Genomic DNA, 12,267 nt, shown 5'->3' with positions numbered 1-12,267 from the left:
GCGCAGCGGTAAGCGCTCGGGTTTGTAATCGGCAGGTCGCCGGTTCGAATCTCGCGCAATGCAACATTTTTTTTATTATTAGTTTTTTGTAATTCAAATATATATATATATATATATATATATATATATATATATATATATATATATATATAAAAACTATTAATGAATTGCTTATGCATTTTGGTGAAGGCGGATCGCTCTCCAATTGTACCGCCTCCATTTTTCCGTTTGTTTAACAGGGTGTACCAAAGCTCTCACGTCCGCACTGATTTTCGACGATGTTATAAGTTGCGCTAGGGACCGCATCTACCTTCTTTCGAAGTTAGCAGGCAACTACGCTTTTATGCGGCGGCTCGTTTCGGCCCATTCAACATCTGTCCTTCAAGTGTAACGAGCGAGTAACGGAGCTTATATTTCATACCTGCCACAGCAAATTTGTGTTCGTGGGGTCTCTCTTCTAATTCGAACGCTTGACTTACGCTATACGTATTCGTTTCGGAATATCGTTTCTACGTCTTCCGTTAACTATACGTGGTTAACATTATGAAGACAATTAATAACATTCGTGAAATACAACTTTGTTTGCGGAAAACATAATGATGTTCGAAGTCGCCAGTTTTTCCACGACAAACGACCTTCAACACCTTATTATATGCATAATTGTTGCAACTGATTGCCGGGAATTATATATATATATATATATATATATATATATATATATATATATATATATATATATATGTGTGTGTGTGTGTGTGTATAGACACATTTGAATAACAAAAAACAAATACTAAAAAAAAAAAAATTGCATGGCGCGAGATTCGATCCGGCGACCTTCGGATTACGAACCCGAGCGCTTACCGCTGCGCCACGACGCTGTCGATAATTGTTAATCGTTGAGAGTATTTCACAGCAACGGTTTATTTTAACTGTCGATTTTCTCGACAACGGCTGAGAAGTGCATCTTGGTGCTTTGCCACATTACACCTCTGGCCATGAGCTTTTATCATGCGCAGTATGAATTGAATCTGAATTTCACAATTGGCGGCCTCCCCTCGTTAGACCTGGTTCTGGATGCACTTAAAGATCGATGCATCATGCGACCAGCAACCATCGGACATCATCCAGGGACGAAATCTGGGCACATGTTGCACCTGTTGTGTCACCACGGACCACTGGGGTCTGCCTACTTGCGACAGGGTAAAGATCACATGTGCCTCTGTCCACGCTACCACGGAAATCACGACACCACCAAGCACGGCTACTCACGAAAGAGTTGACTGGAGAGTGGGAAAACGCTCTGTTGTCTTCAGTGATGAGAGTAGGTTCTATCCACATGTGAGTGAGGGTTTAATGGGAATGGCATAGACGTGGTGAGCTTCATTCTCCTACGACACACAGGTCCCATCCCAGGCTTCACGACGTGGTGGGCAATCAGTTATAACTCGTAGTCACATTTGGTGTTTCTGCACGGTAAAGTAAGCAGTGCCCTGCTACTGCCATTTCTTCGACAGGAAGGTGATGTTTTTCGGCAGGACAGTGTATGTTCACATACAGCTGCTGCATCAATGTACTCTTTGTGTTGCACCACAACCACCCTGATCAACAAGATCAACAGATCTATCACCAACTGATCATGTATGGGACATGATGAAGTGGGAACTTGCTCATTCTCCAGGGCCTGCAAGAACCGTTGCCAAATTGCAGGAAAAGGCACAGGATACTTGGGACAGTGTATTGCAGGTTGCCATTTGGCGTCTTTATGATCGTTTGCATATGAGGATACATGCCTGAGTTGCCAATGGAGGTTGTACAGTGTGTATTGATGTTACTATTTTGTCATCCTTTGCTGCGATGCATGTTTCACTTGGTCTGAATTTGTTATCATATACTCCTGCAATGATGTAAAATGATCTTGTCCTTGGGGGCGTTGCATTTTTTTTCAGTAGTGTAGTTTGTTGTGAAACTTTTGTCGGCTTCACCAACTGAGAACCAAACTGTTATGTGTCAATCTAATTGAGACCTTGGGCTATGCTACAGAGCAGTCTGCCACCACTAACATTATAGTAAAAAATAATATAGGGGTGAACTAAGTATTATTAACACAGTTTTCCTTCTCTGTCCACATAAATACGACGTCACACACCACAACGTCATTGCGTTGCAAGTCAAAGCCGACATAGAGTACAGGCAGATTCGACCCACCCACAAATCGAAGTTTTCATTTTATTTGTGGGACGTCTTGACCCTTATACGAGGTCTCGACAGAAGGAGTGAAACGTGGCTGCGAATTACCGGCTGGTGATGGTGGGGTGGCGGTGGAGGTGGCGGCACAGGCGGTTGAGGCGGCTGCTGCTGTTGTTGCAGGAAGAGGGAGTGCTGCGTCATGAAGGACTGCAGCTGTGCCGGGCTGAGGATCTGCTGCTGCAGCAGCTGCTGCATTTGGTGCAGCCCCGAGGCGGGAGACAGCATGACAGCCGGCTGTTGCGGCTGGTGCGGCGGCAGCGCCTGCGCCGCCTGCGGCTGCGAGGCCGCCTGGGGCTGAGGTGACTGCCGCTGCGGCTGCTGCTGCTGCGCCGGCGGCTGCGGCTGCGGCTGCGCGCCGCAGGGGCTGGGGCTGCCGCTGGCGCTGCCGCTCGCCGCGGAGCCCTTCCCATTGGCTGGCGCCTCGCCCTCCACGCGCTCCCGCGCCGGCTGCGCCGCGTGTGGGCCCAGCTGCGGCTGCGGCTGAGGCTGCGACTGCGGCGGCTGCTGCTGCGGCTGTGGTGGTTGCGGCTGTGCGGGCTGTTGTTGTTGTTGTTGCTGTTGTTGTTGCTTCAACACTTTCACCGACGATGACGCCTGCAAAATGTTTGGAACATACCCTCAACTCGCTGAGGTTGCTGCTCTCGTTGTTACTACCAGATTTTAATTTACAATATTGGCTTCTAAATTTTGAAACCTTTTATCTATTTTTTGAATTTTTTATCTCTAATAAAAAGGTTTGGACCAAGTGAAGTAATTCTGCTACATCAAGAGCAAAATACCGCACGACGGATGAAGTGACGAAGACATTAGGAGCTACCTAGCACTCGCAAAGACATCATTTCTTGTCAAAGATGTCTACTAGTATCAGAAATAAACCTTAATTTGAGAAAGAAATTCTATACAGTATATTTCAAGAGCACAGCATTATATAGATGTAAACACTGGAAGTAAAGATTATTGGTGTCACAGAAAGATGCTTAAAATTAAGTATACTGGTACGATAAGCAGTGAAAGGAAAAGAAAATATGGAAATCAGTAACTGGAAGATGGGACGAGCATTAAGACACCAGCCGAGAAAAAAATGTGACATTGTGAACACTATTTCTCGAATTATGTTCAGTCAACATCCTTTCTACATGTCTGGTATCGCCGGCCGGAGTGGCCGAGCGGTCCTAGGCGCTACAGTCCGGAACCGCACGACTGCAACGGTCGCAGGTTCGAATCCTGCCTCGGGCATGGATATGTGTGATGTCCTTAGGTTAGTTAGGTATAAGTAGTTCTAAGTTCTAGGTGACTGATGACCTCAGAAATTAAGTCGCATAGTGCTCAGAGCCATTTGAACCATTTTGTCTGGTATCTTATGGCTTTAATGGAATATTATTCAAGTTAATACACTTTTACGGCATGTGTCAGAAGTGCCACAGACTACAATCTTATAAGTAATCTGTCTGGAAAGTTTCTCAGTCCAGAGAGAATGTTGAAAGATTGACCAGCAAGTCAGCCCCATTTATTGAAATGAGCTCTATGTAGTGACTATACTTCTTCTCTGATATAGAAGTCAGGAAAGAAACTGGGAAGTACCTTCGATGATGTGAAGTGCACTCTCAAAGTTACTATACCAACAAACCTGTCGAATTTATTGTATTGAGATAGAGGAAAAGAGATACTGATTTATCAGCAGCAACTACTGCAGCTTTATATTCTAAATGATAATGCACTTCACTGTTTTAACACATTTTTTAAAATTTTTGTAATTCCATTATTCATGTGTTCATATTTTTCTTCTGCACAGAGTTTTCTTGAGTGAACTCTACAGGTCCACACATAAGAGTTGAGTGAGTGTGCCAGTATGTGTTATTAATTTCTAGTCACGTCGACATCAACACAATTTATATTTTATATATACAAAAAATATTTATCAAAGATGAAAGTCTGTATCCTTTCACTGCCGGAAAAAAGTGAAGCACCCGAGAGAAAAGGAGGAAGCGAAATGAAACTTCACACACTGAGAGAGTGTCCAATGTTATTTCAGTAATTACAAAATCGAGTGAAATTTGTGACTAGGCAGTATGAGCCCACTTACCAGTATGATGTGTCACTGCCTCTGATCTGGATGTAAGCAGTGATTCAGTTGAGAAGGGTGTCATAAAGCCATTGTACCCTCTGCTGAAGTAAGCTGGTCAACAACTCTTGTAACTGGTCATTGACATCTGGGCTACTGGCACTGGGATGGAGTTGGTACCCAAACTAGTCCCGTGCATTTTCTAAGAGACACAGATCTGAGGATCTTGCTGGCCATGGGAGTACCCCGACATCACACAGATAGTTCATAGAGACACATGTCAAATGTGGATGTGCATTGGACCACTGAAAAATGACACCATGATAATGTAGCATAAGAGGTAGCCCACAGGGACGCAGGATGTGCGTGAGGTACTGTCGTGCCGTCAGAATTCCCTTAATCACTACCAACCATGACTTGAAGTCACACGTGATGGCTCCCCATATCATGACGCCTGGAGGAACACCGATATTCTTCTCCAGAACAACTAGAGAGTGTGACTTCCGCCCAGGTCGCCGCCATACTCGCTGACATTAGTCACCCCAGGTTGTGCTGAACCGTGATTCATCGCTAAACATGGTACGACACCATTCATCAGCTGTCCATGCTTCCCAGCCATCGCACCACTCCAAATGCAGCTATTTAGGTTGTGGTGTTCAAGAACCCTAAGCACAGGACGGTAAATCCATAGTCTGGCTGCTGCTAGACTACAACCAAAGGTGTGGGATGACACAGAACGTTGCATGGAGTGCAATGCTTGTTCTCAGATGTATTCTGTGAAGGGGTTACAGTATTCTACGTTGCACAATATGGCGATTCTCCCATGTGGTGATTGGACATAAAAGACTGGAATCTTGAGGGCAAATGTGCCTGCACTCACGTTCCCATGCAGTCGAACACCAGGCTAGTGCCACATCCGAACGCCCAACAAATCTGCACCGTGCCCGATTTGGCCAGCCGGCCAAATGGAGACCCATCCATTTTAAACTCTGTCATGTGCTGATAATGACGTCTCATACAAATACACAGCAAATCAGTGTCTTTCACAGTAATCACTCAACATCTGACACTGTTCACGACCCTTAAATACCAGACCAGGCCTGGTAACAGCACTAAAACGAACACTGGTGGCCGTTCTGCCAATCGTAGGGGATTGAAAAACTAATCGTTTATATACCCACTGATGGTACGTGCTTGTAGTATGCGAAGTTATATTGACAACCGACGATGTCTTCTGGCTACTTCACTTTTTTTTGTCAGGCAATGTATGCAGTGTATGTCATTGCGAATACTTAACAATGCAATGTTCGTTGAAAGCTACGGACGTTGATGATATTGAAAACAAAATGATTTTTTTGTCGTTGTATTAGTTGAACTGTTATGGAGTAAATAAAATTGGTTTGGCTATTAAATTGTGGATAAGTGCTACACTATAGATACAAACGTCCAGGATTTGATCCCCACCAAATTCTAGGATTTTTTAACGTATCATTTCATTCCCTTCTGGCAATTATTTGAGCATTTCAAAAATGCAAAGTTTCACCGAGGTTCTGAATCCACGTTAAACGGTAGATTGCCTTACAACTGACTGCGTTAGTCAACTCACAGGCCAGAGGAAGGCAGAGAGGTACCTCCTCCAATAGAACCATGCCTGCTAAAGCACCAACCGTCCTTATGATTTGAGAACACTTTCACTTTACTTTACACACAGAGTAGTTTTATTTATTATTCTATTGTATTTATTCTGCAGATAGAAGAAAACATTATTGTAAAAGGATGAGCGATGTGTTGAGTCCTATCTATAAGACAGTCTCCAATACAATCACAAAATTACTGAAATATTCACTCATCAACGAAGTGGATATGTATCGAATCCATTCCAGAAGTAAAAATTACAGTATCATAGGGGCCCTGTTTATGCTGCCTTCTGGATGTCACGGACGAACAGATCCAGTAAGGTTTAGCAATACTGGCGTTTGTGGAATCAGTCGTGATTCCTACAGATGAGATTTTTGGTCTCCAGAACGGTAATAATGCGCGAGCATTGAATATGTTCCATAATTTTATAAAAGATTAACGTCAGTGACGTAAGAATATAATTTTATATCTCTCTCCGATTACCCTCCTTGGAAACGGAAATGATATGGGCCTTCTTCCGATCACTTGGTAACTTTCGCTATTCCGAAACCTATGATAAACTGCTAATACACCGAAGCGCCAAAGAAAATAGTATAGGTATGCATATTCAAATACGGAAATATGTAATCAGGCTGAATACAGCGCTGCGATCGGTAACAGACAAAAAGTGCTGGAGCAATTTTTAGATCATTTACTGCTGTTACAGTTGCAAGTTATCAAGATGTGAGTGAGTTTGAACGTGGTGTTATAGTCGGCGCACGAACGATGGGACACAGCATCTCCGAGGTAGCGATGAAGTGGGGATTTTCCCGTAAGACCATTTCACGAGCGTATCGTGAATAACAGGAACCCGGTAAAACATCGAATCTCCGACATCGCTGCGGCCGGAAAAAGATCCAGCAATAACGGGACCAATGACGACTGAAAAGAATCGTTCAATGTGAAAGAAGTGCAACCCTTCCGCAAATTGCTGCAGATTTCAATGCTGGGCCATCAACAAGTGTCAGCGTGAGAACGATTCAACGAAACATGATCGATATGGGCTTTTGGACTGCGAGACACAAAGCTTTACTTTCACTGTCAGTGGACTTGGTGTTTATGTTGTTTTCATCATTTCATCATCATCATCATCAATCGTGACAGTGGCTAAATTGGACTGTGAAAAAAATTAGGACTTTGTACGGGCGCTGGTGACCGCCAAGTTGAGCGCCTCACAAACCAAACATCATCATCATCAACAAAGCTTTATGCTTCTCCTGGGCCCGTCAACACCGACATTGGACTTTTGACTGGAAACATGTTGCCTGGTCGGACGAGTCTCGTTTGAGATTGTATCGAGCGGATGGACGTATACGGGTACGGAGACAACCTCACGAATCCATGGACCCTGCATGTCAGCCGGGGACTGTTGAAGCTGGTGGAGGCTCTGTAATCGTGTGGGACCTGTGCAGTTGGAGTGATATAGGACCTCTGATACATCTAGATACGACAAGCAGGACAATGCGACACCCCACACGTCCAGAATTGCTACAGAGTGGCTCCAGGAACGCTATTCTGAGTTTAAACACTTCCGCTGGCCTCAAGATCCCCAGACATGAACATTATTGAGCATATCTGGGATGCTTTGCAACGTGCTGTTCAGAAGGGAGCTTCGCCCCCTCGTACTCTTACGGATTTATGACGAACCCTGCAGGATTCATGGTGTCAGTTCCCTCCAGCACTACTTCAGACATTAGTCGAGTCCATGCCACGTCGTGTTGCGGCACTATTGCGTGCTCACAGGGGCCCTACACGATATTAGGCTGGTGTACCAGCTTCTTTGGCTCTTCAGTGTAGAAGGGCAGCCAGTTCTGTCGCATAACCTATATAGACTCGTGAAGGTATGCCATCAGCTCCAGTTACCTTTCCTCTGTTGAGCGATTTTAATAGATTATTCTCAATGGGCTTACGTATATCGATATGTGACATTTCGACATTCGTGCATATAAAGGAAAGTGGAATCGTCGTATGAGTTTACTCAGTGAAACAAGTTCGTCCTTCTGTCTCTTACTTTCCATTTCGGATTGAGTATGATATCTGAGCGATTAATAGGTGTCTTCGATCTATTTACCGATTTTACGGAAAACCAATACGTCTCATAATTCTTCGTCAAATCAGTAGGCGAAATTTTACTTTCAAATTAATTGAACACTGGCTCTTTATACGCTCGGTTAGGCTTCGATCAGTTTCCGTTCTTGGTGTGAATCTGCAATAAAGTTCTCTTCGTTTTCACAGTAACTTTAACATGGCTATTGAACCACGGTAGGTCTTCCCATCCTTCGAAATCTCGCTGGGCACAATACTCTGAAATTATTAACTGAAAATCTATGTACACTATGTGGTCAAAAGTATCCGGACAAATGGCTGAAAATGACTTACAAGTTTGTAGCGCCCTCCATCGGCAATGATGGAATTCAATATGGTGTTGGCCCACACTTAGCCTTGATGGCAATTTCCACTCTCGCAGGCATACGTTCAATCAGGTGCTCGAAGGTTTCTTGGGGAATGGCAGCCAATTCTTCACGGAGTGCTGCACTGAGGACAGGTATCGATGTCAGTCGGTGAGGCCTGGTACGAAGTCGGCGTTCCAAAACATCCCAAAGGTGTTCTATAGGATTCAGATCACAATTCTGTGCAGGCCAGTCCATTACAGGGATGTTATTATCACGTAAACACTCCTACACAGGCCGTGCATTATGATCAGGTGCTTGATCGTCTTGAAAGATGCGATCGCCATCCCCGAATTGCTCTTCAACAGTGGGAAGCAATAAGTCCTTAAAACATCAGTGTTAGGCCTGTGCTGTGTAAGTGCCACGCAAAACAAAAAGGGGTGCAAGCCCCCTCCTTGAAAATCACGACCACACCATAACACACCGCCTCCGAATTAAAAAACAAAAAAAAGTATGTTCAAATCAGAATGAATTCTTAAGGGACCAAACTGCTTAGGTCACCGGTCCCTAGACTTACACACTACTTAAACTAACTTGTGATAATAACAACACACACACACACGCACCCATGCCCGAGGGAGGACTCGAACCTCCGGCGGGAGGGGCCGCGCAGTCCATGACATGATGCCTCAAACCGCGCGGCTACGCATTTTGCTGTTGGCACTACAGACGCTGGCAGTTGACGTTCATCGGGCATTCGCCATACCCACACCCTGCCATTGGATCGCCACATTATGTACCGTGATTCATCACTTCAAACAACGTTTTTCCACTGTTCAATCGTCCAATGTTTACACTCCTCACACCAAGCGAGGCGTCGTTTGGCATTTACTGGCGTGATGTGTGGCTTATGAGCAGCTGCTCGACCATGAAATCCAAGTTTTCTCACCGCGCGCCTAATTGTCATAGTACTTGCAGTGGATCCTAATGCAGTTTGGAATTCCTGTGTGATGGTCTGGATAGATGTCTGCCTAGTACACATTACAACCCTCTTCAGTGGTCCTCGGTCTCCGTCAGTCAACAGACGAGGTCGGCCTGTACCGCTTTTGTGCTGTACATGTCCCTTCACGTTTCCACTTCACTATCACCTCTGAAACAGTGGACCTAGGGATGTTTAGGAGTGTGTAAATCTCGCGTACAGACGTACGACGCAAGTGACACCCAATCACTTGACCACGTTCGAAGTCCGTGAGACCCATGGAGCGCCCCAGTCTGCTCTCTCACGATGTCTAGTGACTACTAAAGTCGCTGATATGGAGTACCTGGTAGTAGGTGGCAGCACAATGCACATAATATGAAAAACGTATGTTTTTGGGGGGTGTCTGGATACTTTTGATCACATAGTGTATTTCCACACACAGTAAATGTTTGATGTTGTCGCACTTGTTAAGTAGAAATATATTTCTATAGTTCTTATTATTACTTATAATACATGTTTTCATTTATCTGATGTACCTTTAAGGTCAGTAATTTCCTCCTCTACGTTAATTGAATCGAGAAATTCGACTTTGTTAGTTACCGGCAGATCAAAGACGTGCCCCTCTTGATTTGGTTCTCCAAATGCTCAAAGTAATTTTCAGAGAAGACTCTTGGAATAATGTCATACAAATCCCTGTCCTTGTTTCGATCACGTGTGTTTTCCACTTCACACCTGTCAAGGTGAAATCTTTCTCCATTTCTGAGAGTACACATATGTCTTTAAGTTAAATACTTTCAAATAATCAGTAATTGCAGGACACGTATGCAGCACCAAACAAAATGTATTTCAGTAATTAAGGGACTTTTGTTAACGCGACTGAATGTAAAATTTGGAAATTTGTGGTAAGTTCTATGGGACCAAACTGCCAAGGCCATCGGTCCGTAGGCTTACACACTACTTAATTTAAGTGAAACTAACTTATGCTAAGGACAACACACACACCCATACCCAAGGGAGGACTCGAACCGCCTGCTAGGGGTGCCGCACGAACCGTGGCAAGGCGCCACAGACCGCACGGCTACCCCGATTGGATGTAAAATTGTAATAAAATACAGCTCACTAATAATTCAAGTGTCAACTTTTACCCCAATGAAGGAAGTAAATTCCACGTACGAATCCACAATCAGATATGTTTTCATTATTTCAGTGTCCGTCTAAATCTTTCGAGCTCTGATGACAAACGCCCTGGGTGACTAGACGAGCAACTCGTCCCACTTTGGACACTTAGGTTTCTGTTGAAACGAGGTTCCAGCCATGTTGTGTTGCGTTGCGTATTATAACAAAGGTGCCTTTGGTGGGACCCCTAGTTGTAAGTAGCTGCTCTACGCTGTATGGCAACGTTCAGAAACATGTTGTACTAATTCTTCTGAATGGCGTACAAAGTGTGTGAGTGTGTGTGTGTGTGTGTGTGTGTGTGGGATGTATTCAAAGCACAGCTGGGCTACTTGGATTTTTTAAAAATTTATTTTATTTATTTACTGAAACTAAAATCTGACTGCCTCATTTCAACTCCGTGCTGTCATTTGTTGGAGAGGAGAGGGAGGGGAGGAGAGGGTGAAAGGGAGAGTGATTTGTCATGTGATTATGATGACGTCATAGGAGCTTTGGGTTCATCATAAATGTAAACAAAGTGGGCCAGAACATGTGATGTAAACAAAGTGTTCCAGAATGCCTGTGGCCTATACTGCTCATATATCAAACTGGTTGCACTGAAATTGGATGACGTATGCCTTCTTAGCATCCACGGTGCCAAGATGAATGGAATACTGTAAGACGGGACTAATTCCGTTTTCCCTTAGTAGTTTATGCTGTCGTCATATTTCTCGCAGTCATCACTGAACATGTGTTTTCTGCCCTGTGGACATTGATTAAAGAAATCAGATGTAAGTGAAGGAGTTTATGTATTTTGTTGTACCGTTTACTACGAGAGATAACAGAGAAGAAGTTCTAGCTCAGTTGGACAAAATCAGCAATGGTCCTCTTCGGGAAACCATCTGGCATTCGTATGAGATGTTTACATGGTTTCAAATCAGGATGGCCCGACAGAGTTGAGGAGACAACTAACTCGATTTGCACAAACGGTACTGTAACACTGTCTGATCGGAGTGTGCCGAAATGTTGCAGGAAACACACACACAGTGCCATGTATCTGCAGCAGGGCTCGCTGCCGTACACAGTATAGTAACATAAAGAAGCGACCTGAAACGGGGCACTGTAAACTTTACACTTAGTATATCTACATAGTAAGTGTGTTTTCTCTACGTCAAGCGTGACTGATACATTAGTAGTTTATAGAAACCGCTCACGTTCGTTTTATTCTCGTGAATGAAATTTCTCGAGGAGGGAAAAAAATTAACTAAATCTAGCAGTAAGTGCAAACCAGGCACTATTCAGTTCAGTTTTATTTCTTCCACTGTAAACCGAACATTCAGCTCGAAGAAAATTTTGTTGTCAGCTGTGCTCTAACGAACAATACAGTGATCATTTACAAGCTAATGAAAATATGTTGTTGCTGTGACTTTACTTTAAATACTCGAGAGAATCAATATTATTGATATATCCATCCATAATTGCGATTATGAATAATATACAATGGCTGTTGCTTCCTAATTTTGGTTCGTTCTTCAGCCTTTTATACCCCATTTACTTTACTTCCAAGAAATCTCAGTTAATAGGAATGTACACCTGAACGTTCCGAGAACATTATGATTTCGTGCTGTAATGAAAATAAGGCAGTTCTATTACTTTAACATTGGAACTATTTTGGCACTTCTCTGTAGGTTAAATTTTCGGCACAAAGTTAATTACCACGACTGAATAATGTAGGTAACAAGCCTGTATACCACTGTACA

General features: G+C 43.8%; 1 protein-coding gene across 1 annotated transcript in view; it reads right to left on the bottom strand.

Moving 5' to 3' along the window:
- Positions 1 to 12,267, bottom strand: part of LOC126470686 (forkhead box protein P1) — a 724,940-nt gene that overhangs the window by 195,782 nt on the left and 516,891 nt on the right. The window contains exon 4 of the mRNA XM_050098687.1: positions 2,296 to 2,841. Within this exon, the coding sequence (XP_049954644.1) occupies positions 2,296 to 2,841 (546 nt within the window). The remainder of the gene's footprint in view (positions 1 to 2,295; positions 2,842 to 12,267) is intronic.

This window comes from Schistocerca serialis, chromosome 3 (genome assembly GCF_023864345.2).
Source record: "Schistocerca serialis cubense isolate TAMUIC-IGC-003099 chromosome 3, iqSchSeri2.2, whole genome shotgun sequence".
Taxonomy (NCBI): domain Eukaryota; kingdom Metazoa; phylum Arthropoda; class Insecta; order Orthoptera; family Acrididae; genus Schistocerca; species Schistocerca serialis.
Note: the sequence above shows the minus strand (reverse complement) of the source record. Positions and strands in the feature narration are given on the sequence as shown.